The sequence below is a fragment of the Labeo rohita genome, chromosome 6 (genome assembly GCF_022985175.1).
Source record: "Labeo rohita strain BAU-BD-2019 chromosome 6, IGBB_LRoh.1.0, whole genome shotgun sequence".
In the NCBI taxonomy this organism is placed as follows: domain Eukaryota; kingdom Metazoa; phylum Chordata; class Actinopteri; order Cypriniformes; family Cyprinidae; genus Labeo; species Labeo rohita.
Window position 1 is genome coordinate 8919657 of NC_066874.1, and position 19467 is coordinate 8939123.

Here is a 19467-nt window from a genome sequence, read left to right on the forward strand (position 1 = left end):
CATTTTACTTTTGCAAAAGCTTTTATCCAAGCAACTTATAACATATTCTAACTGGGCACAGGCCAAGATTCGAACAGGCAGTGCATCTGTCCACAATGAATTCAAAAACTGGACATCATTTCATTACAGGATAGATTTTATAGATTTTATATTTGTATGATTTTCCTGCGACACCTACGGCAGGTGTTTTCAAACTAAGATCTGTGGAAAATCTGAGAGAATAAATTTGCAAAATATACTCTACCAGTCAAAAGTTTTTGAACAGTAAGATTTTTTATATTTTTTAAAGAAGTCTATTCTGCTCACCAAGCCTGCATTTTTTTTGATCCAAAGTACAGCAAAAGCGGTAGAATTTTAAAATATTTTTACTATTTAAAATAACTGTTTTATATTTGAATAGATTTTAAAATGTAATTTATTCCTGTGATCAAAGCTGAATTTTCAGCATCAGAGTAAAAGTAGAAAGAGTAAAAAGATCCAAAGATCAGCATTAATCTGAAATAAAAAGCTTTGGTAACATTATACACTATACCATTTTTTGAAGGAAAGAAATTAATATATTTATTTAGCAAGGATACTTTAAAGTGATCAAAAGTGATGATAAAGACATTTATAATTTTACAGAATAATTCTATTTCAGATTCTATTTTCTTTTTTCTCTCTCACACAGTAGCTCTACTTAAGAGACAAACAACAAGATCTTGCCCCTACACTGTCATTGTGACAAATCTCCCACAGCCAAATCCCTTTAGCTGCCTTCACTAGAGCCGAGTCCGGTCCAGCCTCAACCGCTCATCCAGGCAAGGTCTCCGTGTCATTCCTCCATCACTCACTCCATCCTCATTCTCCATGATCTGCTTTATTCACACTCTCATACAACCCTCCCAGGTCAACAGAGTCGCCTGGTTGCTCATTCACACCCGGAACAAAGCAGAAAACACCAAGACACACGGCAGCCGTCACGCTGTGGTTTATGAGCACACGTAATGTTAATGACAGACAGCCGGACGACTTTCTACAGTAGCTGAAAGACACATGCAGCGCTGAATGAGATAACGAGACTCAACAAACTCTTAACGACTTGCCCAACAATCAGAGAAAGGAGGAAGCATTTTTTCTGAGGGAAAATTAGTTATGAAGCTAATCAATCAAGCAATCAAGCCCGCATCCACGGCGCATTGAACAATTAGAGGTCTGCGCTCAAAAATCAATACCTCCGCTTTCTTCAGGAGATGCTTGGAATAGTTATCAGTCCCAACTAGCAGTTACTAGACTGAAAAATACCAATACAAGCCATTCTGTTTATACTGCTGTCTGCCTTTCATTAACATGCATGCAGAAATGAAAGTCTCTGAGTTGTCTACATATGGCTCTTCAGTTTTTTGAGTCTAGTGGATTTTTAATGCAACTTACAAAAGAGTTATATGCTTCTTTCACAACTAAGCTGCACTATAGAGGGTTTGCACTAAAGTTACCCGGATGCACCGCCATACTGGCAATACTCGGATGTAAACAACAGCATGGATTCCATGGTTAATGTACTACTGAATATGTTGTTCTAAAAAATGTATGCTGTCTAAACCATGGAAAAACATGTGGAAGCTGTTAAATCATATAGAAAACGACTTAGTAAGCAGGAAAGGGCACAATATTTTGACAAGAAAAAGTTAATTGGTGGTAAAGATACATACAAACAGTAATAATTAAGATATTAGCCTAATATTTCACCTGGACTGGGCATGATAAGAACAAACACAAAATTCTTGCCCTGGAAAACCTGGTTCAGTTTGGCTAACCACAAATGCCTTTTCTTCCTCAGACAGTTTTTTGCACTCTTCTCCTTGATTTGTTATAACGTTTAGCAGTCTATTGTGCTTCAAATGTTTTTCCTGGTCCAACCAATTAGCACAGTCCAAAACATGACAATAAGTGAACATTTCCAGCAGCAGTAATGCAAAACACGCAAGTTTAGTTTCGATTCAGTGGCATTGTTTACGTTCAGCGCTGCCAATATGGCCGACTGATGACGTGTCGTAAAAACACTCTATTGAGTAAATGTTCGTCTAAAACACTGTGACAGTAATCACCCATTCATACATTACTGTTCAAAAATTTAAGGTCAGTAAGATTTTTTACACTGTTACACACAGTAAAGACTTTTACATTGTTACACTAAATAACTGCTGTTCTTTTGAACTTTCTATTCATCAAAGAATTCTGAGAAATGCATCATAGTTTCTACAAAAATATTAAGCAGCAGCACTGTTTTCAACATTGATTATGATAAGAATTTTTTTAATCAATAAATCATCATATTAGAATGATTTCTAAGACTAAAGTAATGGCTGCTAAAAATTCAGCTTTGCCATCATGGGAATCATTTATTATTATTATTAAAATGCATTAAATACATTAAACACTTATAATATTTCACAATCACAAAAAACAATTCTTATAGACCCCAAACTTTTGAACAATAAAGCATATATAACTTTGGCCAGTTCAACTAAGTCACACTTTCTGCAATACTGTTTGCTTTCAAAAACAATCTTTATCTAAGCATCCTCATTTTGAGAAAAACTGGTATGACTTTTCCCCATAAAACAAAAAATGAGTTATCAAAATGTCAATGCTCCTTTCTATACAAAAAAAAAGGATTTTTTACCATTAACTCTTTTTCCACGTGTTCTTCTGCCATTGTGAACAGAACACTAATACAGTACTCTGAAAGTGTTTCCTGCCTGCATTTCCTGTTTCTCTATTCAGCGGCACCACAACAGCTCTACTGAATCGTCAGACAGGGAGTTACAGGGGCCCTTGGGTAGAGAAGGGAGGGACCGGAATGCGTTTTTAACCAAGAGGGATGGCAGAATCCCTTGTGTCGCCACTGGCAAGAACTATATAGCACAACTAGAGTGTGCAAAAAAAAATTCCTGAATGAAGGAACAAATTGCTTCTTTTTAGTTTATCAAAACAATACAACACAACCAGTATAATAGAGACTTAAAGGATGAGTTTACTTCCAGAATGAAAATTTCCTGATAATTTCCTCACCTATGTCATCTAAGATGTTAATGTCTTTCTTTCTTCGGTCGAAAAGAAATTTAGGTTTTTGAGGAAAGCATTCCAGGATTTTTCTCCATATAGTGGACTTCAATGGTGGCCAGTGGGTTGAAGGTTCAAATTACAGTTTCAATGCAGCTTCAAAGGGCTCAACACGATCCCAGCCGAGAAATAAAGGTTTTCAAAAAAAAAAAAAAGTACACTTTTTAACCACAAATGGTTGTCTTGCACTAGCTCTGCGATGTGTGTCTGTGACTTGACGCATTACGCAATCATACTGGAAAGGTCACGCACGGTTAGTTCATTGTCTGTGTAACTTGGTTCATAAAGGTAGGGTAGGGTGAAAAACTCATTCTCTCATCAACTCATTTTCTCCTCCAACTTCAAAATCATCCAACATTGTTGTTTTAGCTTTTTTTTTATAAAAGGTGTTTGACTTTCTTTGCACGTTCACTTTGTAAACACTGGGTCAGTACTTCCACCTACGTCACGCGTGACCTTTCCAGTGTGATTACATAATGTATGAGGTTGAGCTAGTGCAAGAGGAGCATTTCTGGTTAAAAAGTATATATATATATATATTTTTTGTTTGTTTAGAAAATGACTGATTGTTTCGCTAGATAAGCCCCTTATTCTTTAGCTTGTATTATGTAGAGCCCTTTGAAGCTGCACTGAAACTGCAGTCTGGACCTTCAACCCGTCGGCTCCCATTAAAGTCCACTATAAACAAAAAAATCCTGGAATGTTTTCCTCAAAAACCTTCATTTATTTTCAAATGAAAAAGAAAGACATGAACATCTTGGATGACATAGGGTGTGAAAATTATCAGGACACTTTTATTCTGGAACTGTACCAATCCTTTAAAAGGAGAAGTTTACTTCCAGAACAAAAAAAGTACAGATAATTTACTCACCCCAAGATGTTGTCATCCAAGATGTTCAGGTCTTTCTTTCTTCAGTCGTAAAGAAATTGTTTTTTAAAAAATAATTTTAGGAATGTTCTCCATATAATGGACTTACATGGTGCCTGCGACTTTGAACTTCCAAAATTCAGTTTAAATGCAACTTCAAAGGGCTCTAAACAATCCCAGTCAAGAAAGAAGGGTCTGCATTTAAACTGCATTTTGGAAGTTCAAACTCACAGGCACCATTGAAGTCCACAACATGGAGAAAAATCCTGAAATATTTGCTTCAAAAAAAACATTTTTTTACGACTGAAGAAAGAAAGACATTAACATCTTGGATGACAAGGGGGTGATTCAATGAAAATTTTGGTTCCAAAACGCTATATATCCATTTTGATTAATTTGAGTAAAATGTGTTTTCTTTACCAAGAAAGTGGCTAGATGAAAACCACTATTTTCTGTTTCAAACAGACACATAGCACATAGCTTTAGGTTATAATAACATTTTCAGAGATTTATTATAAAAACTGATTATTATAACTTAAAAAAATTAGGTGCACATTTTAGGAGCACCTTCTAATCAATAATCAAAAAATCTGATCAAAAATTAGCCTTCCCATTATGAGGTGATATTTGACTCCTTAAAGTGAATTAGAGTGGAATTTTGTGTTTACATTTGTAATGGCATTTTTTAACTTTTACAAACTTAAAAATCATTTAAAGATGTCACTCATCTTAGTTCATTGCGATCTCTCAAAGTTCCATTATAATCAACGAAGCTCTCCACATTGCACAGTGAATCTCTTATTTACACTCTCTCTACACTTTGTTTATGAAAGCATTTGTCAGATATGTCTGTGATACATGACTCAATGTTGAAAACCAGGATGCGGGGTGTATTCAAAGTGCCGCCTTTACTGTTTACAGTGCGTGAAATAGTGCGCTGTGATTGGCAGAGCGGATGTATCGCATTTTGCAGAGAAGGGAGACGTTTGTCGCTGTTTGGAAAGATAGGGAGAAAACATGACAGAACAACACGGCGGATATCGCATTTTGTGTAAAATTAAAAAAATGCCTTTTCAATACCGACCAGATACAATACTGAATTGTGTTTTGAAAAAAAAAAAAAAAGGCGGCGCTTATCGCATTTTGGAACCAAACTCTTTAAACTATCTGTAAATTTCTGTTCTAGAAGTGAACTAATCTTTTAAGAGCAATTATTGCCAACTCTAAAGATAATACAGGTACATAATGTCATAAATAATGTTCAGTTTCTTGTACAGATTGATTGGTTTGCTTTATAAAACTGCAATATATCATCAGAAGCCACGGATATTAATTATATGTTGCCTGATATCAATCCTTCATAGGCATAAGTGACTTGTTTCAAAAACATTTAAAGATCTTACAAGTTGTAAAACAGTGAAACTAGAATCGTTAAGAAGAATCTGTCTGAACCGTGATTGTTGACATATACAATAACCCACTAAATCATTAAAAAATATCTAGTTTTGTCTAGGCCACCAAGTGAACCAGGACCCTAGGGGTGTTAAATCAATGTGTACTATTGCATTTTTAAAAAGATTTTCAGTTTTCCTTTTTCTTCTAGGTGTAGCAACAAATTACATTCGAAAACCTTTTAAAAGAAAAAAGCATTACCTTCTACGTCAGGGCTGAGGTAATGTCGTACTTCGCTCAGGATAAAGTTGATGTCATCCTCCATAGGGAGGGGATGGGCTGTGACTTCAGTGGGCGTATCTGTCGTGCCTGCGATAGTCATCTTCTCCCAGGGCAGGAAGAATATGACACGGCCATCACTGGTGGCAGGGTCTAACAGCCCCATGTTGTCTGGGCTGTAATTGGTAGTAAGAGTACAGACGTATGTAATCTCTCCATGCACTGTTAACACCATTAAATTACACTTGAGGGAAAAAAGGTACAATATGATTGAAGGATTCAGGGAAGCACCTGTAATATCCAGGGATTACAATGTGCACTCCTGCACTGGGCTGGCAGATGTTGGCAGTTTTCTGGTTGTCCATTTTGCGCAGTGAGTCAGTGAAGGGGCCGGTGGCGTTAATGACACATTTGGCACGAATGTCAAACTCCTGCCCTGTGAACAGCAGTGTGAGGTGTTACACTAACTCAACGCGACTGACCGCAGGGGTCATTTACTGAGGATGGGAGACAAATCTCTTCATAAAAGGATTCTGAGCAGAAAATTTAAAGAGGTTACTGAAAGGTGATTAGTTAGTGCTGGGTTGTGAGGAAATTAAACTTTAAAAGAAATAATGTTTACGCAGACAAAGATCTCATCTCAGGTGCAGTCACATTTACCACTGTTCTGCAAATTTTCATATGCAACATCTAAGTATTTTGATGGAAATATATCCAATTGGAATTTTGTACAAGGGTGAAAGATTTGCTTTAAGTCGATCACACAGATTTGTTGCGTTGACCAACAGAAAACTGCTTGGTTTGAAAGTGACTTCTGTGTGAGCTGTCATTTCATAAGCATTCATCACAGCTAATATAGTTTCTCACCTGTGATTAGGTCTCGGCAGTGGGCACCACAAACTTTTTCTTGGCCTGTTTTTGGGTCTGGTTTCTTTAGCAGATGAACCACCTCTGTGTAGTTAGAAATAGCAGCACCATGGCGGGCCGCTGTAAGAGCGATGGCCAGGTTCATACGGGCGTCATTGTGTTGTCCTGAAAAGAGCCAGAGTAGAATGTGTAACAACACACATATACATATTTTTTCTTGCAATTCAGATTTTTTTTCCCCTAACAATTCCGAGTTTATATCTTGTAATTCTGATATTTTCCTCACAATTCTGACTTCGTATCTTGCAATTCCGACTTTTTTGTCAGAATTATGAATTTTTTTCTTTGTATCTTGCAATTCCAAATATTCTCGCAATTCTGACTTTTTCCCCTCACAATTGCGAGTTTATTTCTTGCAATTCTGACTTTCTTCTAGCAATTCTGACTTTGACTTCATATCTTCCTATTCCGTCTTTTTTCTCGCAATTCGACTTTTTTCTCTCGCAATTGCAAGTTTATATCTTGCAATTCTGTTTTTTTTCTTGCAATTCCGACTTTATTCTCACAATTGCAGGTTAAAATTTTTTAATTCTGACTTTTTGAATTTATATCTTGCATTTCCAACTATGTTCTTGCAATTCTGACCTTTTTCTCTCACAATTGCGAGTTTATATATTGTAATTCTGACTTTTTCCTCGCAATTTTGACTTTGAGTTTATATCTTGCAATTTCGAATTTTCTTGCTATTCTGAAATTTTTTTTTTTTTTTTCACAATTCTGACTTTTTTCCCCCTCGCAATTGCGAGTTTATATCTTGCAATTCTAATTTTTTTCTTGCAATTCTGACTTTTTCAGTTCATATCTTGCAATTCCAACTTTTTTGTCGGAATTATGATTTTTTTTTCTCACAATTGCGAGTTTACGTCTTGCAATTCTGAATTAATTCTCACAATTCTGACATTTTTCTCCTCACAATTGCGAGTTTATATCTTGTAATTCTGACTTTTTCCTCGCAATTTTGACTTTTTGAGTTTATATCTTGCAATTTCTAATTTTCTTGCAATTCTGACGTTTTCTCACAATTCTGACTTTTTTCCCCTTGCAATTGCAAGTTTATATTTTGCAATTCTGACTTTTTGAGCTTAAATCTTGCAATTTCAACTTCATTCTTGCCATTCTGACTGTTTTTCCCTCACAATTGCGAGTTTATATCTTGCAATTCCAACTTTGTTCTCGCAATTCTGACTTTTTTCCTTCACAGTTGCAATTCAGATTGTTTTTCTTGCAATTCTGACTTTTTGAGCTTAAATCTTGGAATTCTGACTTTTTCCCCCTCACAATTGTGTGTTTATATCTTGCAATTCTGACTTTTTTCTCGCACTTCTGACTTTTTGCATTTACATCTTGTAATTCCGACATTTTTTCTCGCAATTCTGACTTCTTTTCTCATAATTGTGAGATATAAACTCACAATTGGGAGTTATAAAGTGCAACTCTGAGAAAAAGACTGACTTTTTTTTTCTCCAAATTGCAAATTCTGAGAAAAATTCAGAATTGCAAGACGTAAACTTTCAATTCAGAGACAAAAAGTCAGAACTGTGAGGCAAATTAATTTAAATTTTATTTTATTCAGTGGCAGCTTCCATACTTTCCCCATGGAACCAGAATTCATAAAAATAAGTATTTGTCATATTTAACTAACCTCTTTAACTTCAGCATTTAACTATTGCTACACAGTACACACATTTAGTCATTTAGGTAGACTTTTTTTTTATATACGGTTATGAATACTGTATTCTAACCCTTACAGAAATATTTATTCATTTTTACTTGTTTTTTTTTAACACAGCTTTAAAAATATATGTTATTTTAGAGGTTTAATCAGATTTAGCTGGTACTTTCTGGGTACAAATTCATACCCAAATCATGGTCATGTAGGTACACAATGTTTTTCTGTACATGCCTCGCTTCATGATTGCAGTGTTTGAAGTGGCGCGACGGTGTTCAATATTGTTATAGGGCCTTTCGAGGCATTTAAACAATTTCAGACACATTTGAAACATGAATTGCAGGAAACCTTGAAGCCAATGCGATATAACTCCATTACGACAACTAAGGAGCTACCAGATTTAAAAAAAAGCCTCTGTGTTCTTGATGCTTAAGAACCAGAGGGATAGGTAACCCACGTAAGCATGTCTAATGCTAACACATGCTCAGGGCAACTCCACCAGACAATAAAATAATAACACAGGCAGGAAGCCTGTTTAAAGGGCACACTTCTCAAAGAATAATGTGCGGTGAAGGCACCAGCATGCTTTGTTAGAGATCCCATGAACCTGGGTTTGCCTCAGCGGCGGTCATGGTCGTGTGCTCAAATCACGTTACAGGGAAAATATCTGTGTAGAGAAGGATAATACTCGCATATGCATGTTGGAATATTGTTAATAGCATGTAAGAGGACAAATCACAGCTCACACGTAAAGCTGTGTCCCGCAGCAGTAGACAAGAAACGCTTGGCTGAGCTTGAATGTTTATTAGAGTACAGCTTGCAGGTATGGCGAAAAGAGCAGGGCTTTTGTGCTGCGAGCGGAATTCTAATGAAATAAAGAAACCGCGACATTACAAATGACTGAAAACGCAGATAAGGGAGTTTTAGCGTCAGATTAGATTAATAAAAAAAGACCTACAGAAAGAATGAATGACATATCATAGCGGAGGAGGGATGTGACGGGCGGCCGTGCATGTGGATGAGATAGTGAAAGAAAGAAAGGGAGAGAGGACTCAAGGAGGATGAGGGACAGGAAGAGAAGAAGCGAGAGAGTGTGATGCGAGTAGGGGAAAAAGAGAGGGAGAGAAATAGAGGGAGGCAAATAGCGACAGGCAGGCTGCGATCTCCAGCGGAGAAGGTCAGATTCGGAAATGTCACGGCCGTGATTGTTCCAGATTGAATAATTGGAGAGAAAAGCCGGCTGACAACCCAGGGGAAGGAGGGATGGTGGGGGGGAGAGGGAGGAACGGACGTGGGGAGAAGAACGAATAAAACCTCTAAACTGTCATTACAATCGCCGGTTTCGATTCTCCACACACATACATACGCAAATGAAGACGCTTTTTAACGCAGTCACTGGTGGCGCGTAAACACGGCAAGGCAGGGAACGGAGCATCCAGACGTCTCTTCGCCTCTGTTTCTCCCACAGATGGACGCGATGTGACAGATCGCTGCTCAGATAGCCGCCGCGCGCCCCCTGAATATAAGCTGCCCGCTTGCCCTGCAAGGGACCGTGTGTATCAACGCGGGCCAAATGTAGTTTGACGGGAAGCACCGGAAGGCAGGGTTGTTGGGCGGGGCTTGTGCTGCCACGGACGGGACCTTGAGTAAAGGGGACACATTCTGCACACCCAGACTAACCAGGAACATATGGAAGTTTTGCCTGGTGGCAGCCTCGGGCGGCGCAGGGCGCAGACGGGCCAACAGAGACACGGGCGCAATGAGTTCGGCCGCGACAGCCGGTGGCGGTTTTACAAAGATTATGCAGGAATGTCACAGAGACAAATGAGATTGCACTTATTGCCACATAAAACCGCAAATTAAAATAGTTATATTGTTTTAATGATAACAAATCTTGGATTGACATTTGGATTGAAGATTTTTTCTTATTTAAATAAAATGTCTCTGTCCTTATACAAACTTATGTGACCCTGGACCACAAAATCATAAGGGTCAATTTTTTGAAATTGAGATTTATCTTGATAAAAATCATCTGAAAGCGACAAATAAATAAGCTTTCCATTGATGTGTGGTTTGTTAGGATAAAACAATGTTTGACTAAGATACAACTATTTGAAAATCTGGAATCTGAGGGTGCAAAAAATCGAAGATATTGAGAAAACTGCCTTTAAAGTTGTCCAAATGAAGTTCTTAGCAATGCATATTACTAATCAAAAATTAAGTTTTGATATATTTATGATATTAAAATTACAAAATATCTTAATTGAAAATGATTACTTAATATCCTAATCATTTTTGGCATACAAGATGTTTTGACCCATACAATGTATTGTTGGCTTCTGCTATAAATATACTCCTGCGATTTAGGACTGGTTCTGTAGTCCAGGGTCACATATATACATATTCCTCTCCTCTTTCTCTCTTTTGTAAAAAGTCGATTAGTCACGATTAATCGATTCAAAAGAAAAGTTTAGGTTTGCATACTATATGTGTGTGTACTGTGTACATTTATTGTTATAAACATTTATTGTGTATTTATGTATATATAAATACGCACATATATGTATATATTTAAAAAAATATTTGTATTTGTATGTACACTTGTAAATAATTTATTATTATTTATTATTATAATTTATATTATACACAAATATAAATATTTTACATATAAATCTAACATATTTTTCCTTAATATATACATGTATGTGTGAGTATTTATATATAAATATACACAGTACACACACATACAGTATGCAAATGTAAACTTTTCTTTTAAACCGATTAATCGCGACTAATCGTCTTGCAGCTCTAAAAAAAAGTCAGATTCAAACCTGTAACATCTCATGAGAAATAAACCTCTGAATTTATGGGTTGAAAGCAAATTTATTCAATACACAAATCAATTTGAGTCTTTTTTAAAGGTCATATATGTAAATAATGAAAAGAACATGATTTAAATGTTTTCTGGAAACAATGACACCAGTAAAACGGCACTACTTTATTGCAGTGAAAGCTTTTTTTCATTTGCAGCCAGGTAACAAGCTGTACTGTAGCAATTGTTTAACTATGTTTACATATTTTATCATTTCGTTTTTTATACGCCTTTAAATCCAAAATTATGTGATTACGTGCTGTACTGTTGCAACTGTTTAACTATGTTTACTTATATTTTATCATTTCGTTTTTATACATCTTTAAATCTGACATTGCGTGATTTTATTATGCTATTGTACTCCACTGTATGTACACTACAAGTCAGTAAGATTGTTTTTAATTAGCAATAATGCATTAAATAATAGATTAAACTGATCTAAAAGAGACAAGACATTTTTGAAAAATGATGAAAAACAAGTATCACAATTCCCACAAAAATATTAAGCAACACAATGGTTTTTAAAATTGATAAGAAAGAGCACCATATCAGCATATTAGAATGATTTCTGAAGGATCATGTGACCCTGGAGACTGGGAATGGCTGCTGGAAAATTCAGCTTTGCAATCACTGGACTAAATGACATGTAATTAAAATGACAAATTGTGATAATAGTTCAAAAAATTACTTACTGTATTTTTATCAAATATTAAAATAATAATCTCACTGACCCCAAGTATTTGAATGTGTAAAATTACTTTAGAATTCATCAATTTTTAACATTTTAAATTGATTATTGGCCAAAAGAAATGAGACAGAGAAAATGTTCCTGCTCACCATCATAGTAGACAATGGCTCCCACGAGTTTGTCTTTCTTCAGCATAGGGAAGAACTCAAGTGCTTTGCTCTTGCTCAGGACGTAGCTGCTCTTCAGACACTGTGATCCGGCAACCAGGTCGTACATTTTAATGCCGGCCCAGTAATACGGCAGCTGCCACCACCTGTGTACAATTACACACTATCACTGTCTGTGAATTCCGCGAATGTACTGACTGCACAATCTGTATTAAACAATACAAACAATGATATTTTGAGTACCCTAGTGAAACAACTAAGCTGGCCCAACCTAAGCTGATTTGGTCTTAATTGGTTTCCCAACCTTGTCTGTTTGCTGGTTAGCCAGGAAAGGTTGGTTTAAGTTTTTTTTTTCTAAGCAGTGTATATTGCTAATTAAAATAGATATGGCTGTACATGGGCCGAATTGGATTTGTCCAAGTACCAAGTCATATAGCACCTTGTGACACATCTGTTTCAAGTTAAAAAAAAAAATCTGACAGGCAAATGATGTAATCTTGAGGTTTCTCATTCCTGTGACCCTTTCACACTTCTCCGGCTGCTTTAAATATCAGAGCAAGGCATAAATGCCACGAGTAATTAGTAATGATGATGGTAAAGACAGGAAGATCCTTTAAAAACCCAGAATGACAAGGGGCAGAGACTGAGGAGGCTAGAGGTTCAGCATTGATCCACAGAATATCCGAACCCCAACTGCTGCGGGTGTCCGTATGAAAGGTTCAATGCCATTTCTGTGAACTTATCAATGGATTTAAATACAAAAACTGTCTTTTGTGAATCTTGGATGTCTTCAGTGTTTCTCTTCAACTTTGCTCTGTCTAACCCTATATTTCCATTCCATTTTTTCTCTTTCAATGATCAGTGTTTTTATTGCCTGATGTGTAAATTAGTGAACATAGCTGTAGTAGTAATTAGAAAAACTGGTTTTCTTACTTGTAAACAGGAAGCATTATAGGTAAAGGTGCAGAAAGGTGTGGAGCGATGTTCAGCAGATTGGCACGTTCATGAAGGGCCTCTTTCACCATCATGTACTAAGAAATAAGAAATAATTAGGATTAATGAATATTTTCAGGAAATATCTGAATTAAAAATGTAAGTAATTTATGTTCTAGAACAAAACATGAAAATGTCTTCGATTAATGTTAATTTACAGATGTTAATTTACTCATAAAAATAAAATAAACACAACTAAAATCCTTTGAATTATCTTCATTTTGTGGCTTTCGAAAGCAAATATTTATATATGCAATTAAATATAAAGATATTTTACTCTCATTTTATTCCTTAAATGCATTTTTAAAATTACATTAATTTGGCCAACAACCAATTCTGACTATAGCCGATAACTTTTACAGTTGATGGTCAAGTCTAAGTTTTGTTTATTCATCCACCACACTGATGCCTCAGATCTGCAGTATTGTACTAAATGTTTGTGCTTTTCTTTGTCTGTCTGATGTGCTCAAAATGTCACAGTGGTGGCGTAAGCGGCCTTGCAATCCTTCTTCTAAATATTAGGGGCAAATAGGGAAAAATGGGGCCTTCACCTGCTCATAATCTAGTTTCATGATGGCTTTCTGCAGATAGCGGACTCCGCCGTGAATGAGCTTGGTGCTTCTGCTGCTGGTGCCCGATGAAAAATCACTCCGTTCTACCAGGGCGGTCTTCAGATCTGGACGAGGGGGCAGAAAGACAGGTAAGGAGCGGATTAGACAATGCACTGGCATTTCAAGACCTTATGGTGCCAAATATTTAGACTGCAGCTGCTGTCATTTACATATGGCTTTTTCCACTATCTGTAATATCACAACATGCTTATTGCACATAGGCGCTCTGCCTGGTTTCCCGAGCTGAACACAACATCTAACGAGAATAAAACATCTAATATAAATCATCAAATTTAAGAAAGAAAACAAGCTAAATTCACACTAAAAATGCATACAGGGCAAATTCGTTATTGGATTAAAAGTGACCTGCACAATAAACGCTCATTCAAAGTTAATATCAGTAAAATTGCAAACATTTGTCAAGAAAAAGTACATACTGCGTGTGACAGCGTCTAAGGCACATCCCGAGCCTGTGGCTCCTCCGCCTACCACCAAGACATCAAACTCCTCTGTGTTCCGTAGTGTTGAAAGCTGCTCCTCTCTTGTTGGGAGAGCATCTTTAAACGGCATCTTTAGCTCACCCTGTGCTTCAACATATGCCAGCCGAGCCTGAACAAATCCAGCAAATCAGACAGAAATAAGAACATAAAAGAAAAATGTGGTCAAAGACATTAAAATAAGATGCAATCCAGAATTTATATTCCTTAAGCTTTACTGTGCAAATGCATGTAAAGTATTATTGTTATGTAAGATGTCATTGCTGAATCTAGATCCAAACATAAGGCTTTCGATCATTCTGGATTGATCTTTAATTATAATTATAATAATAACAATAATGATAATACCATGTAAATTAAAACAGGTTATTTCAGATTAATTAAATAAGACAAGAAAAAATATGTCTAGAAATTTACTAGAGAAACACTGAACATGCACTTTTCATAATAATCACTCCACAACAAGAAAACAGAATATATTTCATAAAAAATTATGTTAGTCAGCATGCGAAGACATAGGAATTACAGAGAATGCATAATTGTTAATCTCAAATGTTGGGTTATTAAAGTTCTAGTTCAGTTAGTTCTAGGTTCCAGTTCTAGTTTTAGTTTCAAGGGAGTTAAACAAAAAATTAAAAAATAAATAAGTAAATAAATAAATACATAAAAATTAGCATTCATGACACGATCTCACGGATCTCTTTATGGCAACCTGCACTGTGACCTTTCATATTATAACAGACAACAATATTTGATAGTTTATACCTTAAAGAGATAGTTCACCCAAAAATGAAAATTCTGTCATTTACTACTCCCCCTCATGTCGTCCCAAACCTTTAAGACCTTCATCATCTTCGAAACAAAAATTAAGATATTTTTGATGAAACCCGAGAGCTTTTTGACCCTGCATAGACAGTAATGTAACTGACATGTTCAAGGCCTAGAAAGGTAGTAAGGACATCGATAAAATAGTCCATTAACCTTTCTTTTTTATGAAGCTACAAGCTTTTTTTGTGCACAAAAAAAATAAACTTTATTCAACAATTTTCAACAATCTTCCAGTATTGCCAAGTCCGTGGTTTTCCCCTCGGACCTGGGCTACTTTAAAACTGATGCTGCAGGTTGTTGCCGCTCCCACGATAGTTGATTGATATGAGCGTTTTACCTCAGATCAGCTGTAACAGTCCAGTAACCTTCATTGTTTCAATGCCGGAGCAGGGATGTAAGTTAGACAAGAATATCTCTGATTGAGCGATTGAGGTGTTGTTTGGCTGGATGTAATAATGAACATAGTGGTCGTCATTTACTCCCGACATCTGACCCGCTGAAGATGCAGTGAATAACGTTTGTTTGTGAATGGAATGCAGCTCCCAATCTACATATATCAGTCTATGTTCGCGCTAATCATTCGTGATCCAGCTTTACTTACAGCAGAGGTGAGTATAAAGGATTTTTTTATAAATCTTTGCGATTGCCTTTCGTTATAACATGGTAGTTAAGAAGTTCAGCTGCTAAATGCGGCTAAAGTAAACAGGCTCGTCACTCTACAGAGAGAAGAGAGGGGTGGGGCGAGCAGAGCTTATTTGCATTTAAAGGAACAACCCCTTAGAATGAGATAATTTTTGCAGAGGTGTTGTTTTACACAACCATTGAGAATTTTTAACCAAAGTATATTAGAGACTTTTCATTAAGACCCTAAAGAATCATATTAACTTGTGGAAAATGGGCATCCGATGACCCCTTTAAAGCAACCTCGAAAACGTAATATTTAGCCCCTGGGATGCAAATTTTAACAGGGGAACCCTGCCAAAAAACATGTATTTTACACACCGGAACACAATTTTTACCAGGGAACCCCCTCCAAAACACAACTGGTCTAGTTTTGTTGTGAAAACCTGGCAACCCTGTTCTCTTCTGAATCCACATTCTCCGTCAGAAAACCAGCTCCCGCATCAGCAGCACCACATGCATATGTTGTGGCAATCTCGCGAAGACTGACACGGAAGAGAAAAATTGTTGAATAAAGTTGTTACTTTTGTGTTCTTTGCTCAAAAAGTATTCTTGTAGCTTCCTAAAATTAAGGTTGAACCACTGATATCATATTGACTTTTTTATCGAAGTCCTAACTACCTTTCTGGTGCTTGAACGTGTCAGTTGCATTGCTGCAGGGAATTCATCAAAAATATCTTAATTTGCATTCCAAAGATGAATGAATGTCTTACAGGTTTGGAACGACATGAATAATTAATGAGTAATTAATGACAGAGTTTTAATTTTTGGGTGAACTATCTCTTTAAGCTTGATTTCAGTTTAGGTATGTACACTCCCGAAATCAAATGTTCTTTTCAAAAAATCTTCCTATCATTTACAAATTTGAAGTCTTATAAAGTCAAACAGAGAAACTGACAGAATGAAATTGTGAATGAACAGCTGCCAATCTAAAATGCTGCGAAATTTAAATGAAGAGAAAACAAGCCTGGGCGAAGCTAGGTGTCGAGGGTTTTAGCCATAATGAAACGTTTTATTCATTTTTTTCGTTAGCATTTGGCCTAAATGATTACATCAATCTGCCCCCAAAAGCCCGTAGGGTCCATTTGACTTGCAAATGACCAAATGAGCCCAGACATTTGCAATTTAGACAGTAATAGCATGTAAAAACAAGATTCAGTAATTAGTGTCTATTTCCAAGGACAGACATATTTAAAACATCCGCACACTATTAAGAGAGGCTGTCCTGCAATCAGGACAAGAGCATGACGGAAACAGAGAATTTCATGCAAATACGCAATCGGCCACCGCAGAGTGATACTTCAGCCAGAGTGTAACAGTGCCCTTGCCATAGACGAGACAAACAGGCACTCACAACACACACGCACGCGCTCACCAAATTAACATTACAATCCCAAAGATTAGCATCTGCCACATGCATGATTGCAAGCAATTTTGGAAAGAAGATTCATTCTTTCTCTTTTGACTTTTGCTTACCCATTTAGGCTGCATTGAGATGACACGCGGGACAAATAAACAAATAAATGGAGAAACATCAGAACAAAAGTTTCAGTGAAACACTTAACATGGGATGCAAATGTCACATGAACGTGATCTGATTGCCTGCTGCATCACATCCAATGAAGTCTTGCAGTTGAGTGTTCATGTTGGTGACATGTTGGTGAAGAAAATTTCTAGATCTTCTTTAACTGTTTTTTTTTTTTTTTGGACAAATTAATCGTGTAGTGACAATCTCCATGGCAACCGTGTCCTTGAGAGTGCATAATTCTCTCGCTCCCTGGAGTTTCATTGGGATTGGAACAGTTGAGATGCAAGATAATGGACAAAATGGGCTTGGGAAGATTTAAATAAATGATGAGAGAGAAAATCAGGACTCCCATTGCTCTTCAAGGGTCTGTCTTTTTTTTCTTCATTTGTTTCAGAAAGCCTTGTTGATTATCTTAATCTACTTGACCTTCCGTTATTTGGTATAGCATCTAAACAGACGAGACCCCCGGGGTTCTTACTAGTTTAAATACAGACAGAACAAGGTGTGTGACACACTCCCTGATGGCGTGAATGGGGATCAGATTGTTCATGATTACATATTCAAGAGAGATCCTTTAAACAATGTGTGTATCACTGTTCAAGTGTAATCTCCCTTTAGCAAACAAAACCTGATTTTAATACGGTAGTCCACCCTAGAGGGAGAACGGGGTAAGTTTGGAGACGTGAGACCGTACCGAAAGGTACAAATGAGATTTTAGGTCTAATCTTAATAAGATTTCTAGCTCTCATTCAAGAAATCTGTCCCATACAGTTGTTGACCACATCAAAATAAACTTTTATGAACTGACCTTAGCTTTAAGGGCCTGAATTCTATGTGAGCTAAATAAGGCTGTTCTTTAAGGTTGTATAAACACACAGGGAACATTCCTGAGTCAGGACAAGACTTGCTGTGGTACATATGGGTGTAAACAGCTGCAGTCTTTGTATTGTGCACTCTAACCTGTAGGAGTCACTGTATGGATGTGAAATGTTAAAACAAAATGCTTGATATTTGTCAAAAGAGTTGGCCGAAACTTTACATTCATAAGGTAGAGCAACAACATGGATGATATTTAAATCAATACCTGATTTTTCCTGTATTCAAAGAACTGTGATAAGCCGAAGGCTGTTGCTACAGCTCCACCTCCTATTAGGGTTCCTTTCACTGCCTTTCTGAAAGCCATTGATCCCTGAAACAGATTTACAGCACAACCACAGGAAAAAGTATTTTGATCAAGTGCACTGTATATTTAAAATGCATATTATTACAGCCTCATTTCTTTTTTACCGTTCTGATGTGTTGAAATTAACCTCAATTAAACATAAATTTACATTTTCTGGTAATTATAAGGAAACACATCGCTTTAAAAGTCACTCACTGACTAACTAAAAATAAAAACAAAAGTTATTCTAACTTCCTTATCACCCCTATCACATTCCCTGACCTTGGTATGATAAATTTATACAGACCTGTAACACTTGTTCGTAACTCACCAGTGTTTTGTGTTCAGATGAAACAAAACTGTCATATGTCCAGGACCAGTTTGTGTAAACAACAACTGTACAAAACCTAAAATTGACAATCAAGGTCAAAGCAAAGCTATAATCACTCTCGACCTAATGCTCTGGGTAGGGATGCAAGTCATTTCACTCCATGATACTAGAGGAAGTGAATGACTCATTCTTACTACTCTGTTTGAATTCACGCCTGTCCCGCATGGTCCGTTCATGGCCAACCATGTGCAAGAGAGAGATAAAGAGAGAAAGGAGCCTTACAGGTTATTATTTTACCAGTTCGTGTATGAGAATCAAGCGAATATAAATGAGACTCCTAGAATGGAGTGTGAATATGTACATTAATTCAGGCTGAAGTCAGTAAAGTCTTAAAAAAAAAACTAAAAACAGAGTTCCCTTTATGCTCCGTTCTTATAGACAACAGTGATGAATAGACTCATGTAACTCATCCACTCCATCACATGAACTCACGTGAACCCTATTACTGACATCGAATCAAATCATCACCGATCGTAGCAGATACATCGTGCAATAACAAAGCAAAGCCTACAGCTGTTTATTTAACTTAAAATGAGTCAATTTCTATGACACATATTTCAAGAATTGACAAAATATGGGCTGGAGCAACAGTGGCTGGCTCGCATCCAAGAATAGATCGGACAGGCTCGACGATCAACGTCTAATAATACAGCAAATAATATGTCGAGATCCTTTGTTTTTACTTACTGGTTTTGGCGATGATGATGGTGATGTCTAAAAAGGAAAATCATGGACAGTGAAGCTATCAACTGTGATGTTACAATGTTACTTATTCAGGAATCCAGGAAGTAAAGTGACAGGAAGTATTT

At 36.7% G+C, this 19467-nt stretch overlaps 1 protein-coding gene across 2 annotated transcripts in view; it reads right to left on the reverse strand.

Annotated features, from left to right (window-relative positions):
- The window catches only part of gpd2 (glycerol-3-phosphate dehydrogenase 2 (mitochondrial)), a 36679-nt gene extending 17212 nt beyond the window's left edge, over positions 1-19467 (reverse strand). The window contains exons 1-9 of one of the 2 annotated variants that reach the window (XM_051112426.1): positions 19346-19467; positions 18190-18294; positions 14009-14180; positions 13512-13636; positions 12901-12998; positions 11950-12113; positions 6512-6676; positions 5936-6080; positions 5627-5820 (exon numbers count right to left, since the gene is read on the reverse strand). In XM_051112426.1, coding sequence (XP_050968383.1) covers positions 5627-5820; positions 5936-6080; positions 6512-6676; positions 11950-12113; positions 12901-12998; positions 13512-13636; positions 14009-14180; positions 18190-18288 — 1162 coding nt within the window. In that variant the 5' untranslated portion in view covers positions 18289-18294; positions 19346-19467. The other variant, XM_051112427.1, reaches the window with a different exon arrangement.